The sequence below is a fragment of the Sceloporus occidentalis genome, unplaced genomic scaffold, assembly GCF_023333645.1.
Source record: "Sceloporus occidentalis isolate IW3139 unplaced genomic scaffold, rSceOcc1.0.p SCAF_4, whole genome shotgun sequence".
NCBI lineage: Eukaryota > Metazoa > Chordata > Lepidosauria > Squamata > Phrynosomatidae > Sceloporus > Sceloporus occidentalis.
The window spans coordinates 189710234-189724122 of record NW_028316984.1 but is presented as its reverse complement, the minus strand read 5'-3'; the positions used below and the strand labels follow the sequence as shown (position 1 = coordinate 189724122).

At 42.2% G+C, this 13889-nt stretch overlaps 1 protein-coding gene across 3 annotated transcripts in view; it reads left to right on the top strand.

Moving 5' to 3' along the window:
- CEP170B (centrosomal protein 170B) overlaps positions 1-13889 on the top strand; it is a 121538-nt gene that overhangs the window by 18553 nt on the left and 89096 nt on the right. For all 3 annotated transcript variants that reach the window (XM_089522661.1, XM_089522660.1, XM_089522663.1), the window contains one exon: positions 1167-1256. In XM_089522661.1, coding sequence (XP_089378787.1) covers positions 1167-1256 — 90 coding nt within the window. The remainder of the gene's footprint in view (positions 1-1166; positions 1257-13889) is intronic.

Here is a 13889-nt window from a genome sequence, read left to right as displayed (position 1 = left end):
TAGGTATTGCCATGTTGAGCACCTGCGCTTCAGATGTTACCAAAACACCTTTGCTGTTTTTCAGCAGTGTCCATCTAGCAGCTGAATGGATTCTTCTTCTGCAGCCCACCCCAAATCTCTCTTGGAGTGGGCAGAGGAGGGTACAGAGATATGGAAAGGGAGAGCAAGTCCTCTTCCCTTAATAGGCATCCATGCACACTGTGTTAGCTAGCATTTGGTGTCCATTATGAAGGTCATATCAAAAGAATTCATAAAGCCGTAAAACAAACACAAAAACAAATTTTGAAGTATGAGGAGAGATTCCATGGCTCAGATCAGAGAAGACTTGAAAGGAGGTAACTTTGTACATGGCTTTCCCCTTTTGAAGGCTAACAGGTGATCGCTAGGAGCTGCTATATGTTACATCAGTTCTCCTTGATATGTAGAAGTGCTTCTTGAAACACATGTACCTGCAGTACCCAATTTTTTGTTTCATAGTATTTTTAAAAAAACCTATTTATTGTAACAGTCATATGAACCTTCCTTTCTACTGCATTCTGAAACAGTAGAGTCTAGACACAAGTTTACCACTTCCTCTACTGTTTCCTAAATACCATCCGTGTTGATCTGCCACACTGGAATAGGTATTAAGATCAGGTATGGATTTAGTACACAAGAATAGGTGATGCTGTACAATGCATTGGTTTTTTTTTTGGCAGGAGTGCATTTACTTATCAATTACAATGAATAAAATTGGTATTTAAAGTGGTACAGGGGGTCCTTTATATATCTATCCCAGGGGCAAGAAACTATGAAAGAAGAGAGGCCATTCCTTTAATTAAACAACATGGACAACTACTGGTACAACATCACATTACTTCTGGTTCTGAAATTCAGCCTGGATTTTTTTAATGAGTTTTTTTTTCAGGGGGGGGGGAATGGGTAGTCGGTAGCAAGGGGAATGAACTGTCACATTTTATGGTGATTTTTTAAGGTTTGGGGCTGAAAACTCTGGAGGGAGACGTTGGGTGCTGCATACAGGTTCTGGAGAGTCATATTTGGCCCATGGGCTGCATTTTCCTTCCCTTCAGTAGGTTGTTTTCCCCTAGTGTCAAGTTCATTGTTGCATTTGTTGAAACTATCTCATGTCTTGCAAGCCTCACATTTAATTTTGTTTTTGTCCCCAGTCTCGCAGTGTGGATAAGCAGCATGCTGTTATCAACTATGACAAGGAAAAAGATGAGCACTGGGTGAAGGATTTGGGAAGCTTAAATGGGGTAAGTAGCTGGTTTGGCTGCTGAGTAAGTTGCATTGGCACAGGCTTTATTTCTGTGATTGCACTTTTTCTTTTACTTTGCTGAGAAGAGATTGGAGATGTATGCTAGGAGAGAATGGAGCATTTTGGGTATAAGGTGACTAGGCTTGAGCAAACAAAGAAAGATGCTGACTTTGTGAGGCTCTTGAGCATGTTCTAGTGGAATCCCATGTCAGATAGATTAGGTTAGTTCAGTTTAGGCATACTGCTGTTAGGTTCTTTGTAATGTTTGTAAAGCTAGACCTTTTTTTAAAGCCCAAAGACATTTGAGAGCAAAAAATTAATAATTTAATTTAAAAATTGATTTTTGTGTGGAAACCAGAGTGATCCTCCAGTGTTTCCTATGGGGCTAATGCATACCCACCCTAGTTTTACAAAGTTGGTCACCCCAGATTTGGGGGAATAGAATGTATGTCAGAAATGCCCTAGAGGACCAAAAAGCTGTTGTTGTTGTTGTTGTTGTTGTTGTTAAACATACTAACTAGCCTTGACTTCTCCATATTTGCAGATTTTCTGGTCTGGAGATCTTTATTGGGGAATTCAAAGATTAAATATGGAACCTTTTACATGCAGAGGATATATGCTTTATCATTGACCTGCAGCCTTTCCCATAGGGAAAGTCTCTGCTTGATATGAATAGGTTGTTCTCAGTATGGCAAGGACAGGAGGCTTAGTTTAAAAAGTTGGAGGGCCTGCTTCACACCTGCTTTCTTCAAGTGGAAAGATCAGAGTATGACTTTGGGCTTTTAATTACCAGTAGTATATTTTAAAATCTGTCTATCCTGTTAATGTTTATCTGCCCATACTGTATTTCTCAGTGTTAAGAAGTTTTATTGGGCTTGTTTTTCTTTTTTTAGTCTTCTGTATTTTTCCAAACTAAGTCTGTAGCACATTCAGACAGGTAGATAAGTGCCAGAATAAATGATAGCACTGAATAAATTTTGGAGGATTAATAATTGTGTGGGAGAGCCAGCATGGTGTAGTGGTTTGAATGTTGGACTGCAGTGCTGGAGACCAGAGTTCAATTCCCCACTCGAGCATAAAAACCCACTAGGTGACCTTGGGGAAGTCACACTGTCTCAACCTCAGAGGATGGCAATGGCAAACACACTCTGAAGAAACTTGCCAAGAAAACCCTATGATAGGTTCACCTTGTTGTTGTTGTTGTGTGCCTTCAAGTCATTTTTGACTCACGGTGACTCTAAGGGGGACCTGTCATGGGGTTTCCTTGGCAGGTTTCTTCAGAGGTGGCTCGCCATTGCCATCCAAGCTCAACTCAGGCTTGCATCCTTCCGAGGTCGCTAAAATGAGTACCCAGGTTGTTGGGGGCAATTGGCTTACACATTGTAAACTGCTTAGGGAGTGCTTAAGTGCGCTGATAAGTGGTATAGAAATGTACTTGCTATTGCTATCCCCTGAGGCTGAGAGGGTGTGACTTGCCCAAGGTCATCCAGTGGGTTTCCATGCCTGAACTGGGAATCGAACCCTGGTCTTGAGTCAGAGTCCAATGCTCAAACCACTGTACCATACTGGCTCTCACCTTAGGATCACCACAAGTAACAAATGACTTGGAGGCGTGCAACAAGAACTCCATCCCTAACACTTTGTCATTAAATGAACAAATATGGACAACTATTAAAAGAAGGCACCTTGCAGGAGAAACCTTTCTCTGGAAAGTGTTTAATGGCAATTCCCCCTTATAACCAACTACTTAGACATTACTTCTATGAATAGCCAGCTGCTACAGAATTGCTCAGAAGAAAACAATATATCAGCAGTTAAACTTTGGAGCAAGGAAGGAATGTCATGACAGTGAACTTAGTGAGCCTGTCCAAGGGCCTGTACACTTGAAATACAAGTATTTCTCTAAGAGATGCATGAGGAACCACTGAGTCATGCTCAAGTATAGGCACACCACCTTTGCCCCAGGCCGGAATGCTTGTTGGGTGAAGGTGAGCCCTGGAGTGAGGAAAGAACAACAACACTGAAACCTGCTGTTTGCTGGCTGACCTTTAGGATACAGTAAGTATGCAGAGAAAATAAAGAAGCTGGCAGCATGAGCTTTCATAGACTTCCGGGTGCTACAAGATCTCTCTACATACTGATTCTACAGACTAACACAGCTATATCTTTGAATTCTGACCTTTCGGAGTTAAGTTTTCATGCTCTGTGAGTACCATGTAAATTTATCTAGAATAAGGGTGGGGAAAGTTTGAGTTGTGGGCCACATGCAGCCCTGCAGGGTCATCTTAGTGACCCCCAGGATCCCATAATTTATTTTTTTTAAAATTGCCCCCAAATTTCCTCTAGGAACTGTGACGTTGTTTCAGGCCTTTGTCTTCTTTAAAAAAAAAAATTGATTTTACTAGAATAAAATTATTACATCAACTTACATCATGCATATTTCTGCAGTTGTTAATACACTGATATATTTTCTTCTTTAACTTCCATATTGTTTTTTCTTCTATACAGACTTTCTCCCCATTACCTATATCTCCCCTCTATTACATAAATCATACTTCCCCCCTCCTTATTTCTTGTCATACAAACCAAATCCAAAATCCAAATAATACTCATAATTTCAATACTTATTACAGTAAAATACAGTATGTGTGCTTTTTGCTCCCCCTTTGCTCCTTTGAAAATCAATATTTTTATGGGGCTTTCCAGACAGGTGCTTTGCACCGGCCTGGATACGTCCTAGGGTTGCCCAAGGGTGGTGCCACTGCACGTCCTGCAACCCTAGCATGTCGTGGTGGCATGATAATGACAGCGCCCTGTATACACAGGCGCCGCCATTATGATGTTATGGCCGTGCCGCAGCCAAACAGCATGCCGCAGGCGTGATGTCCCCGCGACGCTGCAGGGTGCTTGGGGCGCCCTTTCAGCGTCGCAGGAAGGAACTCTGAAACGGAGCTCCTTTTTGCCGCACACATCGCTGGCGCGATCTTTACACAGCCATGCCAGCAATGCGGAGAGAAAGGGGCCAAGCGGCCCCTTTCTCCCCTTCCCCACAGCTGTCATGGCCCAAGGACAACCCTTTCCAGGCCGCGGGGAAGCGGCGTTTTGCAGCTTCCCCAAGGCCTGGAGAAGCGGCGAGTTGGGGCGTCTGGGGCTGCTGCTGCGGATGCCCAGGCCCCAATCCAGAGGGGAAAGGGGTGGGTGTAGGCCGCCTCAAAGGGGTGGTTGTATCCCACCTATCTTAATATTAAATCATCAGGGGCTTTGTCTTCTAATTCCAAGGAGCCCTGGTGGTGCGGTGGTTAAATGCCTGTACTGCAGCCACTCACCCACAAACCATAAGGTTGCGATTTCAGTACCAGCGAGGGGCTCAAGCTTGACTCAGGCATCCTTCCAAGGTCGCTAAAATGAGTACTCAGGTTGTTGGGGGCAATTAATTTACCCTTTGTTAACCGCTTAGGGAGTGCTTAAGTGCACTGATAAGCAGTATAGAAATGTGCTTGCTATTTCTATTGCTATTCTAATAGGAAGTGCATCAGAAGTTGACTTCTGGCTTAACTTCCAGTTGTTAAAAAAGGTCTCTCTCTTGGACCTAAAATGGCCCAGCCAGCCTCCAACATGGTGAAATTGCGTCCCCATGCTTCCTAGAGGATGTTTGGAGGGCATACAATTTTGATTTTCTTTTGAGGGGGATGTGACAGGGGATGTAGCCTTCAGAGTTTCCTTAGGAGGTCAGTATGGCTCCCTGAGCCCTGACAGTTGCCCAGCCTGGCATCTCCAACTCTGAGAGACCTCCTGTCCAATGGGAGACTGAGACACCAAACAGGTTTTCCTCCCCACCATGGTTTCTGCAATTTGTACAAAATATACTTAGCATGTCTCTGTCCAAAGGTCACCAAGTAGTTTTCCCTGGCTGAGCAGAGGTTCTAACCCAGTGGGAGGAAAAAGACAAATCTCCCTCTGAACAAATGTTGCCAAGAAAACAGCATGGCTAGAAGTCTCAAGGAGGACAAGACACCACAAATTTGGGCTATTACAAAATAAAAGCTAAAAATGATATAAATATAAATTCATGCTTCTTAGTCATGCTCAAAATTGAGGACGTTTTGGAATTCTTCCTGGACAGAAGGCTGAAATGTAGGACATGTCCTAGAAAAGGAAGACACCTGATCACCCTGTAAGAAACCGCCATAATAGGGTCACCGTAAGTCAGAAACAACAGGAAGGCGTACTACAGTAACAAATGTCTCTGTCCCTTTATTTATTTACTGAATTTATATCCCACCTTTTCCCTCAAAAATTGGATTCATTTTTGAAATACACAAGCATACACACTAAAGATACAGTCTATCTGGTGCTATTATTCTTACTAATCCATGCAAACAAAGAAACATTTCCCCATTTTGCACTTTTTTCAGAAATGTGTAACATTTCTCTGAGACTTTGCACTTTTTTCAGAAATGTGTAACATTTCTCTGAGACTTTGTTGTTGTTATGTGCTTTCAAATTCTTTTTGACTTATGATGACACTAAGGCAAACCTATCATGGGGTTTTCCACCCAGGGGGATTTACATGCTGAGCTGGGATTCAAATCCTGGTCTCCAGAGTCATAGTCTAGTGCTAAAACCACTATATCTGGCCTTCTGCTTCCCCCAGACAGACCATAATAGTCTCATAATTCTTCAGCAAGGAGATTTTTCGGGATGTTATATCTTTTTCTTTTCCCATTTCCATTTACCAAGCAAACACAAACCCAAGTGTGTGAGTGTGTGTATGTGTTTTCAAGTCATCTTTTGACTGAAGGCATCCCCATGAATTTCCAGAGACGATTTTGCCAATTCCTTCCTCCAGTAGCCTACAGCACCTGGCAGTGTCCCAACTAAGTTGGCACCCTCCCATCCAAGTACTAACCAGGGCTGACCCTGCTTAGCTTCCAAGATCAGATGGGATCTGGTGCCTTTAAGGTATTCAGGCCTCCTAAGTGAGCATTCACAGCCCTGTATTACACTCTTCTACTCAGTGGTTTGTCACTGTGATGTTCTTTTGAAGTTCCTTCTCATTGTAAAACAGTGAGTCCTGTTTCCATATGGGTCATCTGTTCTTTGTGGACAAAGTGATGACCAGCATGTGCCTTAGAGAACTCCAGTTGGGAGAAGAAGAGGCCACACATTAATAACTGACCGTGTAAAGTACAGATGTGGCATCCAGGTACAATCCTCAAAATTTCCATGTAAGCCTGGGAGGGATCTTGGAAGAGATTCTACAGTTGGATATCCCGTCTGAATTTAAAACAGCATTAAAGACCAGTCTCTTCCATCAGGTTTATTCAGATGACTTTTAAACCATGAATTTTAAACTATGAATTGATTGTTTTTAATATGAATTATTTTTATATGTTCTTTTAAAGTGGTATTAACTGATGTGTGTTTTAACTGATACCTGTTACAGTTTATTTTAATTTGTTGCTGTTCCCTGTCTCAATCCATGGGGAGAGGTGGGTAAGAAATAACAGCAGCAGCAACAACAATTGCTGCGTATCAGTGTTGTCCATAAACAGCTTGATGGCTCAATGGTCTGTCTTGATATACATGTGTGAGAACGAACTAGTACAGATATAAGATAGAGGAAATAGTCTGCTATGGTTGCACTGGTGATTTCCTTTTGCTGGGAAATAGATGAACATTATGTTCTGTCTGATTATCTTTGCTGTCTCAGCAGATTTTGATACTGGCCATGGTATTCATTTGGGTCTCTGGTAAGCCTTGAGGTTGCTGGTGAGCCTTGGAGTTAGCGTTAAATAATCATCAGGATATGGCAGAGATGTGAAGAATATTCACAGAATTTTTCATTCTCAATTAGAGTGGCTGTTTGGGCATGTTGAGACAGTCTGCTGAGAAACTGCCAGCCTCCACAAGAATTCTCCCCTTAAGCAGGAGAATAAGTTTCTGTAATTTGTGCAAAATCCCCACAAAAAGTCTGGACAAAATTACTATATTTTCCCTTACAGCACACACGGGGGAATCACAAAAAGTGTGGCTCAAAAGATGCAAAGGGCTCATTTTAAGAACCCTTGCCACAAGACAGCAGGTGTTATAGTTTTGCACAATTGGTACAATTTGCATAAAAGTGGTTCTTACAAATGCAGGAATCCATGTCAGTGCCAGAACAAAAAATGTCAGAGTCTTGTAGGCAAAAGAGTCTTGTAGGCAAAAGAAAAAACAACAACCCACAGTGTCTTGGTCTCATGCATGTGAGTGAGATAAGAAAGGATTTACAACTCTAGCATGTGTAGGTCACAACATCTTGAGGACCACAGTTGCCCATCCTGATAAAAATTCAACTCTTTGGTAGACATCAACTGTATTGATTCTCCCATCAATTTCTTACTTACTGCGGAGATTTCAAACCAGTATTTTGAAGGCTGAATGCCATGTCCAGGTTAGGTATGGTTTGGTGTGGCTTTGGTTAGAGCAAAAATGGCCACTTCCCAATTGAACAAACTCACTTGCTGTTTAGCCTTTGACAGATCTTGTATACCAGCTATTTATTAGTTTTGCAGTACGAATCTGCTTCTAACCATGGTTTGAAGCCAATCACAGTTAGCAAACATGGTGGTGCAGATGTCATGCTGTACTCTAGTTAACTTCAAATTTAAAAAAATGAAAGAGAAGAAGACAGTGATACATATTGGGGGGAGGGGGAAGGAAGCAGGATGGAGCTCTATAATTGTACAGTTCGTCCTCGCCTTACGCAGGGGATCCGTTCCGGATCCCTCTGCGTAAGGCGAATTCCGCCTATGCTCAAGCCCCATTGGAAACAATGGGGCTTGTGCACGGCGGCACGGGCGCGGGCAGGGCACAACAGGCGCGCGCACCCATTCAATTGAATGGGACGCGCTGCCCCTTCCGCCCCGCGCGCGCGCTGAGGTTTGAGCGCGTATGCTCAAGGCCGCGTATGGCGCGGGCGCACTGTATAGAGATTAGGCAGTGTTGCATGCAAGAAATACAGTCAGCCCTCTGTATCCACGGATTCTTTATCCAGGGATTCAATCATCCATGGCTTGAAAATACAGTGCGCCTGCGCCATGTGGGCATGCCATATGCAGCTTTCAGCTTACGCTGAAGCCGCACTGTAGTAAAATGAATGGAGTGTGTGCCTGTGGCGCACGCTCTGTTCGATGCCACAAGCCCAAGTCCCATTGTATTCAATGGAGCTTAAGCATGTGTGTTTTTTGCCTTATGTGGGGGTCCAGAACGGATCTCCTGCGTAATGTAAGGGCCCACTGTACACACACATACACACACACACTCCAAAAAGTAATCCTTGATTTTGCTGTTTTCTATAAGGGACACCATATTACTGTGTCATATTATATATGGATTTGAGTATCCACATTTTGGCATCCATGGAGGGTCCTGAAATCAAACCCCAGCAGATACCAAGGGCCTACTGTATTTGGAATATGAGCCATGTCAAATACTTAGAAGGATCAAAAGGTCCCTTGCTGTTGAAAAATCAGCTTCTTTAGATTGCAGCTTCCAGAACTCCCAGACAGAATGGTCACTAGTTGTAGAACTTGGAGAGTTCTAGTACAAAAACTAACTGTTCCCAAGCTTTGTTAGCCACTTTCTTTTCAAAAACACATTAAGTGAATCTCCTTCATTCGAGATTTTTAAACAGAGCCTGGATTGGTAATTTGTTAGGGGTGCTTTGATTGTGAGTTTTTGCATGGCAGGGGTTTGGATTGGATGGCCCTTGAGGTCTCTTTCAACTCTATGATTCTAAAAGTATGTCTGTGCCTGCCACAATGTAAATCCAGCAGTGTAAAACTGCAAATAATTTTCTGGCTCCCTTTGCTTTGCAAGCCTCATTTGCAAAAAGAATAATGATTCTCTGAATTTCCCAATACCATGTACTTCCTGGCCAAGTGCAGCTATGTGCTGCTAAGCTTTTTTGCATGCCAGCACATGTTTGCAATCTATCTGCATTTTTGGAGCTGATACTAAGAGAGTGAACCATATTGTTACACATCCACAATAGTGAATGAGCAGTTTCTTGCAGCTGACAGCACAGATTCAGGACTGGATGTCATATGCTGGCTTTGTTATACATCTCCTCTATGGTCTTGTCAATTTAGAAACTGTATGTGCCATACCGACAAGCCTTCCCTGACTTTGGGCCCTACAGAGGTTTTGGACTGCAACTCACAGCATTCCTGAATGTTGTCCATGCTGGCAGGGTAAATGACAGTGATGGTAATAATGATATTTATTTATATCCCATTCATTTTCCTGTTCAGGAGTCAAGTTGGCTTTGCTGTTAATGTTTTGTCAAATCGATTTCAACTTATGCCTACCCATGAATGAGAGACCTCCGAGTCACCCTATCATTAACAGCTCTGCTTAGGTCTTGCAGACTTAGGGACATGGCTTCCTTGTAAGGGGGTCTTCCTCTTTTTCTACTGCCTTCTACCTTACCAAACACTATTGTATTTTCTAGTTAGTCATGTCTTCTCATAAGTCCAAAGTACGACCGTCTCAATTTAGTCAACTTGACTTTTGGGGATAGTTCAGGCATGATTTGTCCATTTATTTATCTTTTTAGCAATCTGTGGTATCCATAGAACTGTGGTATCCATAGATGGTGCCATCTGCATATATTAAATTGCTCCTTTGTCCAAAATACAAAATACATAATTTTTTCCATTTTATATAAGGGACACCATTTTACTATGCCACTTTATTTAATGGGACTTGAGCATCCATGGATTTTGGTATGCACGCGCTGTGCTGGAACCAAACCCCACTGGATACCAAAAGCCCACAGTACACAATACAACACAGTATGAAAAGCCTTGTTCTCCTTGAGCAATCAGTCTTCAAAGGCCTACTAAAAGAAAACTGCCTTCACCCATCTGCTGAAAGATAACGTGGAGGTCTCATCTTTCTAAGAAGGGAATTCTATGGCCTGGGAGAAGCTACTGAGAAGACCCCAACTTTCCATCAGATGTACCTGTGAGGGCTTTTTGGGAATTGTAGACTGAAACACTTGGAAGGTGCCAAGGTAGGGAAGACTGATCTAGATGGATCCAGTTATTTCTAAAGTCATTAGTCCATGAGACTCGCTCATGATGTTTGATGAAATGTTCAATGTCCTTTGAGTGTCAGCTGTATATTTTTTTTGGCAGCTGTGGTGATGAGCTCTCCAATATGACAGTCACAAATACATTTTCCCTGCTCTTACCCTGATTCATTTATTCATTTTTATAAACTGTGAGGAAGTGAGGTTTTGTTTTGTTTTGGGTTTTTTTTGTTAGAGAAAAGATGCTGAGTCAATATTTATTTGTTGAGTAAATTGTCAAGCTGCCCGAAAGAAAGAAAATGTCAGTTTGTACAGTCTCCAGGTCCCCCTCCCCACCGAAGAGATAAAGGCAGTGATAATATATAAAAATTTAAAACAACAAAGGACATGTGCTTGTATACCAAACAGTGACATTACTAGGGTTGGTGTCACCGGGTATGGTAACTCATGGTGTCATCCCCTCCATTGGCCTTCTCCCATCCCACACCACACAGAATCCTTATTAATGTTTCTTTGCACTAATGTTGCTCATAAATCTTAATTCCTGTGCATCACTGAATGTAATGGCAATAGTTGTGCTGTAAAACAACTAGCAAAATTAAAATTATACTTTCAAATTGCAATAGAATGTGCACATACATCCTAAATGTATTTATATGTACATAGCTTCATGTGCTTTAAGTGAAAATTTGGTAAGATGTAATGTAAGAGGAATAATTAAAAAAATGTTTTAAAACAATGTAATTTAAAAACAAATAAATCTGGGGTCCTCTCCTTTCACTTCCCACTGAGCCTTGTCCCAATCCCACCATCTCTTCAGCATTTTAAAGGCATACAGGTGAATGCTAGAGCCTGTTTCTGCCAGAAGGCAGATGTTTGGGGAACCTTTGGTGTCACCTGGTGTAGCCCACATCCCCTGCACACCCTATAGACACCTCTGATACAAAAGCAGTTCTCTGAAGTTGCCAGCCACAGATGCTGCAAAACGTCAGGAACAAACTCTTCTAGAACATGGCCACATAGCCCAAAAACCCCACAAAAAACTACAAAAGCATTTTAAATGATTTAGAAACAATTATTTGTTTTGATAATAGCATTATGGGTTTGGAAGCAAAAATCCATATAACTGTTTCTATGATTTGTCTTGCATCTCTTCATCTTATACCATATTTAGAAAGTGCTGTTTAAATGTGGATATGTTCAAGAGTCCAAACAAAACAGTTTATGGACTTAATGATATGTTGTACTTAGTCACTCTAATAATCTCTCAGCTGGATGGGGAGTGGCAAAAACTGCCACGTGTATCTTTTACAGTGAAACATCCCCCACCCCCTGCAAAACACAGGCCACGATCTAACAACGTTGTTCCACTGACCAAATTATTCCTGTCAGTGTAATGTGGAGGGGAGGCAATATTCCTTTTCTTTTGGAGTTCCTTATGCACCCTCAAAGCTGACATACGGACTGCAATAGCTATTGGAAGAAAGCACTTGTTAAAATTTAATTTTTGGGACTACAGTTCTCAGAATGTCCCAGAATGCATGGCAGCTGGCTGGCTTGAAGCTTCCAGAAGTTTTATTCTAGTAAAGCAGACTTTCTCAAAGTCTGGTTCCATTTAATATAGGATTTAGTCCCCATAGCTGATGGTTAGAGACATTTCTTGAATAATGATGGAGTTGCAGAGGGACCCTTTTAAACGGTGGGAAGGACAGTTGGATCTTTCCCTACTAAATCTTACAAGCTTCTTATTGTTGTTGTGTGCCTTCAATTTGTTTCCAATTCAGGGTGACCCTAAGGCAAATCATGGGTTTTTCTGAGGCTGAGAGTGTGTGAGTTAACCTATGGCACCCACTGAGTTTCCATGGCTGATCAGGGATTTGGATCCTTGTCTCCAGAGTGCAGCACCTAAACCACTATGCCACACTGTCTCCATAGCAAGCTTGTAGTGTAGCCCTGATATAAACATATTGTTCCTGGCTATTCCTTAGAAACTGAGTCTCTTCTGCCAAACTGACTATGCTTGCTATTTTGTGTTTCTTATATTTGTGAAGCCTGTCTTTTATTTTAAATATTTGGGCCTTGAGTTATGGAAATACCTTTCCAGGCAGAAGTTTAAGAACACCCTGCTCTAATAAATAGGAAACAGAATTACCTGACACTGGTTGCTATCTAGCATACTGAATTCATCATACTGCTGTGAGTTTCTTTCAGGGTTGTCAAATCTCAGGGCTTGGCTCTGAGTCTCCAGTTTTCAAGGGTCATCTTCAGGCAGGACATGAGGGTACAGATCCTCCACTTTTGGGGAGCTGATCTCCCATAAAGAACAAGGGGTTGTATGCTTATCTCCAGTTCAGCTAGAAGAGCAGCAGCTTGCTTCAGTTTCCAAGGCTTAATTGATTTCTTGCTGCAATTTGTACAGATTTTGCAGGAGGTCTATGCTTTTGTTTAGTTAGCTTCCTCCTTCACTTCCATTTATTTTAAGGTTAGGGCTTATCCTCTACTTTGCTCTGCATCAGCCTTTTCTGGCTAGAAGGAAGTAGGCTAGATCTGTGTTTCTCAAACTTTTTACCCTTGTGGCCCAGCCTTTATGTCTACATGCAGACATTGTGCTCCCCCCACAACATATTATATAAAAATATTTTATTTGTTTAGTGTGTGTATTTTGTTCACACAATCATGTATATTAATATTTTAACATTTTATACGGAAATAGTTCTCTTCCTCCTCCTCCTCTAACAGAGGCTCCAAACCCCTTCTTGCTTCTCTTCCTTTCCAGGACAGAAAAGATTTGGGCAGAAGAGGAGCAAGAGGAGGTATCAGAGCCTCTTAGTATTGTTCCCCCTTAAGCAACTCTTGTGCCGCCCCAGGAGTCTTGCTCCACAATTTGAGAGCTACAGGTCTAGGTTAAATGTTCCTTATTCCATCTCCCAAGTAAGTGAGAAGGAAAAATCCCTCCATGTCACCTTGGCTTGGAAGCAGCCTCTTTACAGACTACAGTTCCTCCTTTTTCACGGGGGATCTGTTCCAGACCCCCTTGCGAAAACAGAGTTTCGCTTATATTCAAGCCCCATTGGCTTGAATTTAGGCATGGGCGCACCACAGGCACGTGCCCCATTCATTCACCCTCTGTTTGTTCCTCACGCATAAGTGAGGGATGCAAGTCTCAAGATGGTGAGAATGGAGGGAGGACTTTATTTCTCCCTTAAAATTTCCAAATAGGAAAATATGGTGTGTGTGTGTGTGTGTGTGTGTGTGTGTGTATGTACTGTATGTGGGTCTTTAAATGATACAATGTGAGCAACAGTGGTTGGTACCTAATTTTTGTTGTTGTTGTGTGCTTTCCAGTTGTTTCTGACTTATGAGGACTCTGAGGCGAACCTATCATGGGGTTTTCATGGGAAGAATAGTTCAGAGGAGGTGTAGTATTGCTAATGCCTAGCGCTTAATGGCATCACCTTGGTATCAGGTTTTGGCCCAGAAATGTCAGGGCTTGGGATAATCCTGAGCTGGCAATCTGAACTTCTGGCTGCAGCGTAGAGATAGATGATGCCA